This window comes from Cibotium barometz, chromosome 36, assembly GCF_041138505.1.
Source record: "Cibotium barometz isolate CiBa-2024 chromosome 36, ASM4113850v1, whole genome shotgun sequence".
Lineage (NCBI taxonomy): Eukaryota > Viridiplantae > Streptophyta > Polypodiopsida > Cyatheales > Cibotiaceae > Cibotium > Cibotium barometz.
Genome location: NC_141081.1, coordinates 9,435,001 through 9,449,017, shown reverse-complemented (window position 1 = coordinate 9,449,017; position 14,017 = coordinate 9,435,001). Strand labels below are relative to the sequence as shown.

At 43.4% G+C, this 14,017-nt stretch overlaps 1 protein-coding gene and 1 long non-coding RNA gene across 2 annotated transcripts; both read right to left on the bottom strand.

The window, feature by feature from the left end:
- Positions 1-555: 555 nt before the first annotated feature.
- Positions 556-1,453, bottom strand: LOC147617465 (uncharacterized). The gene is made up of 3 exons (XR_015262188.1): positions 1,407-1,453; positions 1,185-1,309; positions 556-914 (listed from the first exon to the last, which is right to left on the bottom strand). It is a non-coding gene; the product is annotated as an uncharacterized LOC147617465 (long non-coding RNA).
- A 127-nt stretch (positions 1,454-1,580) lies between these two features.
- Positions 1,581-3,327, bottom strand: LOC147617464 (cytochrome P450 724B1-like). The gene is made up of 2 exons (XM_086775442.1): positions 2,954-3,327; positions 1,581-1,826 (listed from the first exon to the last, which is right to left on the bottom strand). Exons 1-2 carry the CDS (start codon positions 3,272-3,274, stop codon positions 1,581-1,583), a joined length of 567 nt encoding a protein of 188 aa, XP_086631568.1. The 5' UTR covers positions 3,275-3,327.
- Between the last annotated feature and the right edge of the window lie 10,690 nt (positions 3,328-14,017).

Below are 14,017 nucleotides of genomic sequence, written 5' to 3'. Positions count from 1 at the left end.
CAAGTTAGTAACCCAACCAATTCCAAATTAAATCTTGATGTAGTATAATAAAAGTGAAACCCCTTTGCTTTGTGATATTAGGTTGTGTTTCACACCGATCGAATTGATCCAAAGTGGTGGCATGTTATACAAGTTTCCCCTTGTTCAAAACATATCTTTCAAGATCAAGATGTGGAGGCTGAATCTCTGGATGAGGTGCAAGTACTACCTCAAATCGGCTCATTGAAAGAAGACGATGAAGAAAATATTTTGGACGGGGCCAATGAAGAGCATGAGGAACATCAATCAAAAAAGAAGATGATGAGTCACCCATCAATCATGACAATGCTTCATTGGATCATGATAGTGATTTAATTTAAACTCAATTGGGATCTAAGCACCTTTGAAAACGATATCTTCTTGAAGAGATTCGGGAGTTACATAGTGTACGATACTCGCCATCCTCAAAGTTTCCTTCACCACCTTTTTTGTTTTCAAATTGAAGATAAGATTAGTCAGCTTTTAACATCTCTTGCTGGAAATGATTATAATTCCAATAGAATCATCAAGCCTTGATTTTAGATTTTCTGTGAATTGCATCTGTTTGAAATCATCCCAGGCGAGCTTCTCGTTCTCTTTCTTTTGCTTTTCCGAATGAGGGAGTGCTCTAATTACCCCAAACATGCAGGCATACATGTAATTATTAAATCCTCAACTAAAAAACAAATATGTTTTTTGTGATATCAAATCCTCAACCAAGAGACATCAAATCTAATTTTTCATACACAAAATTAAAGCTATAGTTCATTCATAAATAAATGCTTCTCTAGAGAGAGAAGGCCTCTACTCTAATGGGTAGGCCTTTACGCATTAAAGGCAAAGAGAGGCTAGACACCTCATCAGGTTGACCACCTTTCTCAATTATCCGATCCCACCTGCTTTTAAAAAAAATAAATAAGAAATGTGTTAATTTTTTAAAACCTATTTATGGAACATCTATCTACTACACAATGTGAAAATAATACTATAATTTTTTAACAGTCTTTTTCACTAAATCATGAGACATAAAACCAAATTTCCCCAATTGAAAATTCCATATTTTTCTTAGACAACCACAAGTTTCTTTTTAACAAAATGCGATTATTACTCAAATTAAGAATAATTATTAAAAAAATCATTAGTGCTAAAAATCAACAAAACATTACTTGTAAAGAGTGACAAGGTAGTGAATGAATATGGAGACTTCGAATTTGGCCATGCTTGATCCAAGGCAGCTTCTTATTCCTCCACCAAAAGGCATTAAGAAGGTAGGATTATTATTTGCAGGATCCTGCTAATTGAACCAAATTAATGGGTTATTAAAAAAAATCATTAAACAGAAACTCCACTAGACATTTGAGTAAGAGTTGAGGGACACAAATCATCACCATCCAACGCCATGGGTCAAACTTGAGACGGTTTGGGTAGTAGTTAGGGTTGAGATGCACCATAGCAAAATTGATCAAAATCATCCACCCGCTTGGGATAATCATGTCTGTAATAAAGCAAGTGTGGTTAATTGGTAAATGTGATGCATTAATTTATACTCACTTGGGATCTAATTACTCTACAACATGGGCATTCTCTGAGAGAAACTTGATCACATTGGTGAGTAGAATACTGGTAGTCTCAAAGCCACCCAATACCAAGAAGAAAATGAACTCCACAATCTCTTGTTCACTAAAATGCCTCCCACATTCATCCATCTCCTTCAATAACGCATCCGTATAATACAATGGCTCTGCCCGTGCCTCCTTTTTTCTCAGCCTAATGATATTTCTGAATATAGAAATAATTCTCTCACGAGCCTGTCATATATGAAGATACCGTTTAGAAAGATTGTTAAATTAATTATCATATATATACTCTCATGTACCTCTGTATCAACACATTCATGCATGCATGTAAATTGGCAATCATAAAATCACGCCACATGCAATGTATCCTCAATGTACGTGCGGACATGTCACATGTACACATACGTGCTGCCACATATGTCTCCTCAACTGATATGTCACATGCACACATATATTCCAGCTCTATGTTTGCATGTACGTATGTATGGTTTGTATGTTGCTTGTACACAAGTATGTATGTGTGGTTGATGGTTTGGTGAGTTTGCATCCACATGCATGGATGTTATGTCTTGATATAGGTGAGCAAGTATGAGTGTATCAATGGTACGTGTGTTATGTGCATGTTTACACAAAAGCATGTATATATGTAGCATGCCGTAGGAACATGTACGTACATATTTGTGAATGTATGTAAGCATGTATATGTGTAAATGTATGAATATATGTACAAACATGTATGCATGCATGTGTGAAATTTTATGCATAAACGATGGCATGAGAATCCATTAGTACCTTGAGCACTTTGTTGAACGTAGTTCCTGGCAGATCAATAGGAACCGAGGAGTAGCCAGTCATTAGAAAGAAATAATCCCTCATTAACTTCACAGTGTTGGGGTCTTCGGCTTCCAAACTGAGGAGACTCTTGACAGAATAGGTAAAGAAGAACTGGGCACACGGTTGATTCCATTATTGAGTGAGAGATGAGGCTTAATTACTTACAAGTCGGTCATGCTGAAAGTAAGATTAGCTTAATGAAAGTAGGCTGAAATGTTTCATAGTGGTCTTTGAATAAATCAACAATTAATTTAAATGATGCGTTTCCTCAAAAGGGCAGATTTTTAAATTTTATTTTTTTTAGGACAACTGGATGATAGATTTCCTCTTCTAAGCGATATCCTCCTTTAATAATTTCGCTTCAGAGATTGATCATTGATTTTCTGAACTTTGGAATCAGTAATAAAATGGTGGGGCATCCTAACCTTGGAGCTGTAGCAACAACTAGCATTAAACGGTGTGCCACCAACAGCTGGAGTAGCTTAAATCAGGATTCAGAACCAAATAAAAAATAAAACAGCTACTGTTCCGACCACTAATCTTTGAAATGCAGCAGGTTTTGATAGCTGCAAGCTGACCTTTATAGATTCGTGTTGGGCGTCGATACGGGGCCTGTGCAGCCAAGGGCGGAGGATGGCGAGGGCGTGGTCTTGGATGGGAAGGACGTGGTGGGCTTGGATGGCGGCGGGGCTGAGGAGGGTGGTGGCGAGCTCGCGCAGACGGCGGTGGCGGGCGCCGTGCACGGTGAGGACGGGACCCACAATTTTGGTGATGAAGCGGGGGAAGTAGACCTGCACGAGCTTCTCTTCGTTGGATAACAAGAGCTTGTTGAGCTGAGGGTCCATGGACACCAGCGTCGGCCGCCCGAGCAAGTGCGTCTTGAAAACACTCCCATACCTGTACATATACACAAGTGAGCGAAGGTGGATTGTTAAGCGGTGTTTATATATTTATATTTATATATATATACACACACACGCGCAGAGACATAAATGCATTCCAGTGTACATATACACTAGAGAGACATAAATGTATTCAAGACTCCCATACTTGTACATATACACGAGTGGGCGTCGATTGTTAACCAGTGTTTATATATATATATAGATAGATAGATAGATAGATAGATAGAGAGAGAGAGACATATACATACATATATATATATGGATATATATATATATGTGTGTGTATACATATATGTTTATGTGTATATACATACATACATATATACATATATATATGTATGTATGTATGCATGCATGCATGTATATATATATATATATATGTATGTATGTATATGTATATATATGTGTGTGTATACACATATACATATACATATATATATGTATATGTATACATACACACACATATACATATACATATATGTATATACATATATATATATATACACACACATATATGTATATACATATATACACACATATCAATATTTTTTTCATAATATATATTTAATATAATAAAACACACACACACTCACGCACGTGCACATACACATATACACAGTATATATTCTAAATATATATATATATACATATATATATGTGTATATATATATATATATGTGTGTGTGTGTATATATATATATATATAATATATGTATGAATGTATGAATGTATGTATGCATATACGTGTGTATTTGAATATTCTCTCTCTCTCTCTCTCTCTCTCTCTCTCTCTCTCTCTCTCTCTCTCTCTCCCCGCTATAGAGATATACAAATTATACTCTTTATATAATCTACACACACACATACATATGTGTGTGTGTGTGTGTGTGTGTGTGTGTGTGTATTTATATATTTGCTTACACACACACACATGTATACATACACACACACACAGGCATGCACACACACATATATGCATATATATCATATTGTATTATATAAAGAGTATATGATATATATATCTATCTAGGAGAGGGAGAGAGAAAGAAAGCTGTATTAATGTCTACTATAGGGCGAACTCGACCTATGAGACAAATCAATGTACAACTGTTAATGTCTTCTGGATGTCTAGAAAAAAAAAGGACAAAATGAACATGAAATAAACTATGAAAGTACTGAGCTAGTGGGGGGGTGTGATGGATGGAGCACTACTACTAGAGGCTCAGTATGCAACCTATATGCGCAGGGTATACAAGAATGCAATGCAGATCTGTCTAGCTCCAACAAAGTACACGGATTCAAAGCCCAAGGCAAAGAACACAGATCGAGAAGAACTCCCATGAGGTTGGTTGGTGGTGTTCCACAGTGCCAGAGGGGATGGCACTTCCGTGAGCCAGATAGGTTCTCAAGCAACGGTCCCAAGGGAGGTTTATCCTCCAAGGGTGATGTGAGAGTGCCAGACTCAATTCCCAGGAATGAAGACCAAGACGGTGTTCAGAGTCAGGGCAGGAATTGATTGTGGACTAGAGGAAAACCAGATGCATGGATCTTAGAGACAGAGTGGTTTGGAGAGAACAAGCAGGGTGTTCAGAGAAAAAGGGGTGCCAGGGATGGATGATGACAGAGGGACTTCGAGAAAAGATTGGGATGATGACAGTCATCCAAGAGCAGGTTGGATTCCCATCATCAAGTTTAGCAGAGGGGGATGTCATGTGCATCATAGATGCCATGGACATTCTCAGGGCTAGATCCAGAAGAGGCAACCAGATAAAGAGTAGGTAGAAAAACCAGGATGATAGAGCACAGAGCACAGAGCACTCTTGGCAGTGTAGACTGAAGCAAGGCTTGGAGAAGAACCAAAAGAAGCTATCGGTTGCATGAAGGAGGACGTCAGCAGTGCCAGAAGTGTGTCGGCTCCAAGCGCTACAATATGTGTGGATTGGAGTCCAATCGGGCAGCAGCAGCATGCATCATGAATAAGGAGAAGACCAGTCGGCTGCGTTAAAAGGAGCATTAAATGCATTTAGGACTGGCCGACCAGCAGTCGGGCAGTCTACCAAGTGTCCAAGGGACCTATAAAAGGCACCAAGTGCTCATAGATTTAGATATTCATTCCACTAGGGAGAGGATCATCAGGGCCCTAGTTTAGAACATGATTTTTGTGAGTTACCACCTTTTATGAAGACAACTAGCATAGGAGGTGCAGCAGACTCCGTCCGGACAATGTCATGTGGGCTGGAGGGTTTGCTGCGGATCATCCATGAGAGCATGAGAATCGGAGGCCTCTCTATCTAAGACCATGTGGAGGTGGCGAGCCCAGGTGCCCATATTGCTACAACATACATCAAAGCAGGGGTGACTAGTGTGTCAAACAACCACCCCTTCGTGCGGGGCTCGTGGAAGTGTGCCTGGTGACACTGTCTCTCTAGCATGGCCAGAGCTGCATACCCTCGTGTGAGTCTATCCTTGGCTGCCTGTGCCATAGTAAATCTTCCTGGCGGAGTCATAAATGTAATCCCCAGGCACACATATGAGTCTACCGCCTCTACCTATCCTCCTGCTAGTGTGAAGATGGCCTATCGTCGAACAGGCCCTGAGGTGTGGAAAATCATGGCCTTGGTTTTCCCAAGGTTCACTGTAAGCCCCCTCTGTGTGCAGAAGTCATCGAGTGCATGGAGATGGTGTTGTAGTCCCATCCGCGACTCAGAGACCAGAATAATGTCATCTGCATATAGCATAATGTGGACTGTGGTACCTGAGATGTCTACCCCGTCCCCACCACCGTGACCAATGAAGTCAGCCACCTCATCGATGTATAGCCCAAATAGTGTAGTAGAGAGTGGGCATCCTTACTTCACACCTACCGTGCTAGCAATAACATCAGATAGCCCCGGGGGCATCGTATGCGCCCGAGGACCTGCTCATATAAAGCATAGATGCCCCAAACCATCTCTAATGGGATCCCCAATGACTGTAGCTGCTGGAAGAGTCTCTCTCGTGGCACCGTGTCAAATGCTTTGTGGAAATCCACAGAGGAGCAGTATAATCTCTTCTCCCATGCCGCCCTAGCCTGGTCAGTCAGACATCTCAAAGTGAATATATGGTCAATAGTGGGAGAGAAAGCTCGTCGGAATCCAGCCTGCCCTTGTGCTCGCTATAAGGTTCCTTCCTTTAAAAATGGGAGAAACACTTAAGATAGTCCGCTAAGTCTTATCTTGGGAAAAATTTCCTATTCATCGACACCTTGACCCTGTAGAGATTCAGGATACGATTCATAGGTATGACCTAGCTCTATCCCACAGGGGGAGCGTGATTTCCTAAACATCAAATCACCCATAGGGCAATTGATCAAAAATTGGGCAACTACTAGACTTGATGTCTAGAGACAACGCTTTTTTCCTCATCTTATGCAAGGCACAGCCGCTGACCTAGTTTTCTAGAATAGAGTTGCCCAAGAACCTAACTATCTAACGTAAGGCTTTCACTTAATCTATTGGAAAGCTACCTGACTAATCGGGTCCACCCATCCGTAGGATGGTGCCGTCAGGGCATTCCATCCTCCCACTTTCCACCCTACTCACGCATCAATTTGTTTTCTAATTAATACTACCACACTGTTTGACGTAGATAAACATATTCCTTAATTAGGGCCCTTCTTCACAAGGTTCGTTATAATAGCCTTCTTACACAATACAATCATACCAAAGACAAGATGCAATTATATTAAAAGTTTATACATGAATCCATTTCCATACAAGCCAATCCGGCTCTCTTATTCTTATTCTCCGATGATCTAGAATTCGGCCTTCCAGCCTCTACATGCTGGGCAAAACCCTACGGGACCATACACCTCATCGTCGGTCGCTGGCGAGGACTCAAGCCGGCCTGTCGCCCTCTCAGGCTCCATCGCTCGATCCTCCTGCCCCTCAGAGGGATGTCTGCACACTAGGGTGGGCTTATTTACCGCACTAGCCTGGGCCCTCAGAACTAGGCAGCCTCATAATCTCTCGCCTCAATCGGCGATCCTTATTCTTCCAAAGGTATGAGGGATACCTTGGACCATTACCGGGCTTTGCTAACGACGCCGCCCGGCTACACAAGCACGGAACGGAGTTAGTGTTGAAGCCAAAAAAAATCTTGAATTCCAAAGATAATAACTTCAATGCAATTTTCTAAGTATAGCATTCACAATTCATGAAGATAGCAATTTCAACGCAATTTATCGAAAACAACATCACATAATTCATAATTTCATATAATTTTTATGTCGTCATTTTAAGAGGAAAAGACACCATTCATTAATACTAATTTAAGAAAAAATCTCTTCTTTTGAAAATTAACCAAGCTAACCTGGCCACCGTTTCCTTGAGGGGCTTGAAAAGGGCGGACTGGAGCCGCGTTGGGCGCATCTTCCCCCATCTCATTATTACGTGCGCCTCTTGAGGCAATATTTTGTCGTCTCCGGGATGAGGCCATCTTAGGCGTCGCCTTGTAGAGCTCGCTGCTGCGATTGAAACGCTTCAGTCGGATCTGAATTCCGAGCTCGTTTGCTCACCGTATGAGCAAAAGAATATGGCGCACGAACCCTCGCTTGAGTCAAAAAACCCTTACTAAAGTCTACGCAAATGGGGGGGGAATTGTGAGATGTCCCTAAGGGCAAAGGCAAAAACATGGAGAGGGCTGGGAGGGGTGGCTGCAAGCCTCTCTGTAAGTCTATTCGCACGGGGGGGGGGGGGGGGGGAGGGGGGGGAGAAGAGTTAAGGACACTGGTTCATGGCAAGAGGAGGATGGAGGAAAATTGGCTTATCTGAAAAGGGCCAAATGAGGGGGGTGTGAGAGGGGTGGCTGCAAGGCGGCTGTACTTGCAGCAAGTACGCTACGCAGGGATGGACGGCGGTACAAAAGGGCATACGCTACACAGAAGTGCGTGCCGACTGAAGAGCACCCCCCGGGGGTTTATATAGCTGAGGGGTGAGGGTGCGGGCGCTGCGCAAAGCAGGGACGAAAGGACGGTGTACCTTCAAAGGCTATGGATTAGTGGCCTGCATGGGTCTACCGGAAAGGTACGGTGTCCGTTGTCTGGGAAAGGAGTGGTACGCATGTACCTTATCCGGTCTGGGTGTCCACCTAAGGGTGCGCGTGGACCATACAGTGGGCGGCCGTTCTTTGGTTCTTGGGCGGCCATTGTACGGGTGCCCTAGTAAGTGTGTACGGACCAAATTTTGGGGCGGGGTACCCAAATTTGGGGCGCCCCGCCTCGATTTGCGTGCCGGACCGCCCCGGGGGGCGAAAATGTTTTTTGTCCGGGAGGTTCTCCTGGTCGCAGGGGTTCAGACCGTTCGTCAATCGGACGTGCGGTCGTGCATTTATTAAGGTTTAAAGGTCGCCGTTTTCTAACTAAAATGATTGAAATTAGCGTATAGGCTTGATCCGGTGTCCGTTTTGGATGCTGTAAAATCCTATATTAGGGTAAAATCGCACGCAGATTCCAAATTTGGGCTCAGAATTTGAAGATTCTAAGTAGAAATGACTCAAATAATAAAATCATTGATATTTATACCATAAAAACTCATAATTACATGGACATTTCTTTATTAGTGAAGATGGGTACGTTACATCCTTCCCCCCTTAAAGAAATCGAGATGTCCTCATCTCGTCATAAATTGGGGATAATCCTTTAAGAGTGTAGCTTCATCTTCCCAAGTTGCATCCTCTTCAGGGTAATCTTTCCACTGAACTAGATGTTCTACAAGATTTCTATTTCGGAGTTGCCTTTCCCTAGAATCTATGATGCTACTGGGCTGTAATTCAAGGACTCCTTGAGTAGGGATTACAACTTGTTCATCATCAAGAATATGATCGAGACTGGGGACATATGGCTTTAACAAACTTACATGAAATACATTATGGACTTTGATATGGGCTGGAAGTTGGAGTTTATAGGCACTTTTACCTAGACACTTGATAACTGTATAAGGACCACAATACCTAGGGCTGAGCTTCTTATATTTCCCAAGTGATAGAGAACTTCGTTTGGGTCGCACCCGTAGAAGAACTTTGTCTCCTTCCTTGAAGATCCTTTCAGACCTCTTGTTATCAGCGTAATGCTTTTGTCGATCTTGGGCAGCTTTAATATCCCTTTGGATAGCTTTGGTTTGTTCCTCCATCTCTTCGAGCATTTTCCTGGATGCCTCAACTCTTATGGTCGGATCAGAGAAATTTAGAGGAGACAAGCATTCTTGCCCATAGAGTGCTTTGAATGGTGACATTCCTATGCTTTGATGATAAGACGCATTGTAGGCAAATTCTACCAGAGGAAGGTATTGAATCCACCTTCTGGGTTCCCGTCCACAGTATGCTCTGAGAATGTCTTCAATTACTTGATTGACTCTTTCAGTCTGGCCATCGGTCTCTGGGTGATAAGCTGTGCTAAAGCAAAGTTGAGTCCCCAGAGCTTGAAATAGAGACTGCCAGAATTTTGAGGTGAAGTCAGAATCCCGATCACTTACTATCCTTTTTGGGAGACCATGAAGTTTGAAGACTTCCTTGATGAATATACGAGCAACATCAGAAGCTTTGATTGAAGGAATTCTTTGCTGGTATAAGGTGAGCTACTTTGGTAAGTAAGTCCACTACTACTAGAATGGAGTCATATCCTCCTTGAACAGTGGGGAGACTTGTGACAAAATCCATACTAATGCACTCCCACTTCATTTGGGGAATATCTAAGGGTTGAAGCTTTCCAGGCATCTTGACTCTTTCAGCCTTGATCCTTTGGCATGAGAGACATTGTTTCAAGTACCGAAGCACATCATTTTTCAAGCCTGCCCAATGAAAGCTCCTTCTTACCGCATTTAATGTTTTTGCATAACCTGGGTGTCCTGCAAGCAGGGCTATCATGAGCTTCATGGAGGATTAGTTTCTTTAAAGCAGGATCCTTAGGGATACATAGCCTGTGATTGAAGTAGAGGCTTCCTTCGTGAATGGAGTATCCCTTGATTAGATTCTTCTCTTTCTCTGAATGTCCCCCTTCTTCTACTAACTTTATCATCCTTTGATAATCTGGGTCATGAGATGAGACTTCTTCCACCTTGACCAGTATGGGATTATTTGGCATTGAAACTGCATTCAAGAAAGATTTGCGGCTAAGTGCATCTGCTACCACATTATCTTTCCCAGGGCGGAATTTGATGTCGAAATCATATTCTTGTAGAATTTCAATCCATCTCCTTTGCCGCATGTTGAGGTTAGGTTGGGTGAAGATCCACTTTAGACTTTTGTGGTCAGTTACAAGCTGGAATTTGCCTCCCAAGAGATAATGTCTCCATAATTTGAGGCAATGAACAACTGCTAAGAGTTCCAAATCATGGGTGGCATAGTTTGCTTCATATTGCTTCAGCTTGCGGGAAGTATAAGCGACTGCTCTTCCTTCTTGGCCTAAGACACCACCAAGTGCTAGGCTACTAGCATCGGTAACCACTTCAAATTCCTTGGAGAAATCAGGAAGCTTTAAGACTGGGGCAGAAGTAATAATGACTTTCAGCTGATCAAAGCTGTTTTGATGGATTGGCAGCCACACTATTTTACAATCCTTCTTAAGAAGATCTGTCAAGGGTGCAGCTACCAAGGCATAATCTTTGATAAAAATCCTATACCAACCCGTGATTCCCAAGAATCCACGAACTTCACGAACTGATTTAGGAGGTGGCCATTCTAGAATATTCTTGACCTTGGCGGGGTCTACTGAGATGCCATCCTTGGAGACGATGAATCCAAGATACTCAATTTGATGAGTAAAGAAGGTACATTTGCTCTTCTTGGCATAGAGTTTGTGTCTGCGCAGCAATTGCAGAACTCTACGCACATGCTCCTCATGCTCTTCCATTGATTTGGAGTAGATTAGGATGTCATCAAAGAAAACAAGCACAAACTCATCCAAGTACGGGCGGAATATATCTTGCATTAGGCGGTTGAAGGTTGCAGGAGCATTGGTTAACCCGAATGACATTACAGTAAACTCATAGTGGCCATAACGGGTATTGAAGGCTGTTTTGGGTATATCTGCTTCCTTGACTCTGATCTGATAGTAACCAGACCTCAAATCTATTTTTGAGAAGACTTTGGCCCCATGAAGCCTGTCAAGAAGTTCATCGATGCGAGGGATAGGATACTTATTTTTGACAGTGACTTGATTTAGCCCTCGATAATCTATGCAGAGGCGGAGAGTCTCGTCCTTCTTTTTTTGGAAAAGAACGGGTGCTCCCCAAGGAGAGCTACTGGGGCGTACAAATCCTTGTTCAATGAGTTGGGAAAGTTGCTCCTTAAGTTCAATGGCTTCAGGAAGGGACATTTTATAGGGAGTTTTTGAGACGGGTTGAGCTCCAGGGATCACCTCGATTTCATGGTTGACTTCTCGAGGAGGCGGTAACCCTGTAAGCTCGTCAGGGAAGATGTCAGAGAATTCTTGGAGCCAAGAGGGTTCTGTCTCCATACTAGGTTCAAAGACTTTGTTGAGTTTGACTAAGAAAACTTGCTGACCCTTACGTGTTCCCTTGAGAAGATGTTTTGCCTTGACTACCCTAGACTTAGGTTTTCCTGTGATTCCCTGAACAGATATTACTTGGCCATGCTCATTTTCAAAAGTGATACTCCCCTGGTTACAATGAATGCTAGCTTTGTTTGCAATTAACCAATCCATCCCAAGGATCCCATCATAAATACCTAGTGGCAAGACTCTAAAGTGATCATGAGTTTGCTCATTACCCAGCTCAAAATCAAGGTTTCCTATAGAGTGGCGAGATACTACTTCTTTCCCACTGGCTAACTCTACAATCATTTTTCTAGCTGTTTTCTGATTCAAGTTTAATTTTTGCAAGCACCTAGGAGAAAGGAATGAATGGGTACTGCCACAATCAATCAAAAGCTGAAACGGCTTACCGTGATGAGTGGCGGGGGCTTGGATTACACCAAATTGTTTATTCGGACCTTGGTGTTCTACCGCCGCATGGACGGTGGCGCGCTCTTCTTCAGCCATTTCCAAGTTGGGCGCATCTTCCCCCATCTCATTGTTACGTGCGCCTCTTGAGGCAATATTTTGCCGTCTTCGGGATGAGGCCATCTTAGGCGTCGCCTTGTAGAGCTCGCTGCTGCGATCGAAACGCTTCAATCGGATCTGAATTCCGAGCTCGTTTGCTCACCGTATGAGCAAAAGAATATGGCGCACGAACCCTCGCTTGAGGCAAAAAACCCTTAATAAAGTCTATGCAAATGGGGGGGGGGATTGTGAGATGTCCTTAAGGGCAAAGGCAAAAACGTGGAGAGGGCTGGGAGGGGTGGCTGCAAGCCTCTCTGTAAGTCTATTCGCAGGGGGGGGAGGGGAGAAGAGTTAAGGACACTGGTTCATGGCAAGAGGAGGATGGAGGAAAATTGGCTTATCTAAAAAGGGCCAAATGAGGGGGGTGTGAGAGGGGTGGCTGCAAGGCGGCTGTACTTGCAGCAAGTACGCTACGCAGGGACGGACGGCGGTACAACAGGGCATACGCTACACAGAAGTGCTTGCCGACTGAAGAGCACCCCGAGGGTTTATATAGCTGAAGGGTGAGGGTGCGGGCGCTGCGCAAAGCAGGGACGAAAGGACGGTGTACCTTCAAAGGCTATGGATCAGTGGCCTGCATGGGTCTACCGGAAAGGTACGGTGTCGGTTGTCTGGGAAAGGAGTGGTACGCATGTATCTTATCCTAAGGGTGCGCGTGGACCATACAGTGGACGGCCGTTCTTTGGTTCTTGGGCGGCCATTGTACGGGCGCCCTAGTAAGTGTGTACGGACCAAATTTTGGGGCGGGGTACCCAAATTTGGGACGCCCGCCTCGATTTGCGTGCTGGACCGCCCCGGGGGGCGAATTTTTTTTTTTGTCCGGGAGGTTCTCCTGGTCGCAGGGGTTCAGACCGTTCGTCAATCGGACGTGCGGTCGTGCATTTATTAAGGTTTAAAGGTCGCCGTTTTCTAACTAAAATGATTGAAATTAGCGTATAGGCTTGATCCGGTGTCTGTTTTGGATGCTGTAAAATCCTATATTAGGGTAAAATCGCGCGCAGATTCCAAATTTGGGCTCAGAATTTGAAGATTCTAAGTAGAAATGACTCAAATAATAAAATCATTGATATTTATACCATAAAAACTCATAATTACATGGACATTTCTTTATTAGTGAAGATGGGTACGTTACACTCGCAGTCCCTCCTTCTCTGCATATGAGCTCAACTCTACCTCGAGCACTGTGCCATAAAGTTTGGCCAATGTATGACCAATCATGATAGTCCTGTAGTTGCTGGGTCTAGCATGTCTCCCGCTTTGTGGAGAGGCACGATGGTGTGCATGCTGGGTCTAGCATGTCTCCCGCTTTGTGGAGAGGCACGATGGTGTGCATAGTCCACTCAGCTGGTAGGCCCTCCACTAGTGCCCTATTAAAGAGGTGAGCAACAAAGGGTCCCAGTCTGTCAGCTGCATAAATAAGATGCTCACTGTGTATACCTGTGTGGTCAACCGATCTCCCATGCTGTAACAACCGGCAGATAGCTCTCTCTACCATCGAGGCGGTAAAGAAAGTAGAGGTGGTAGGGCAATAACTCTCTGGTATGGGCGGCTGCTAAGGGATATGGTAGAGGCTCTTTGCATATGTGTGC

What these genes read in the sequence shown, in the direction of transcription:
- LOC147617464 (XM_086775442.1), bottom strand. Translation starts at nt 3,274, where the DNA reads ATGGACCCTCAGCTCAACAAGCTCTTGTTATCCAACGAAGAGAAGCTC. An exon ending in AAAGATTAGTGGTCGGAACA is followed by an intron (nt 1,827 to 2,953) that starts GTAGCTGTTTTA and finishes CATATATGACAG; the next exon opens with GCTCGTGAGAGAATTATTTC.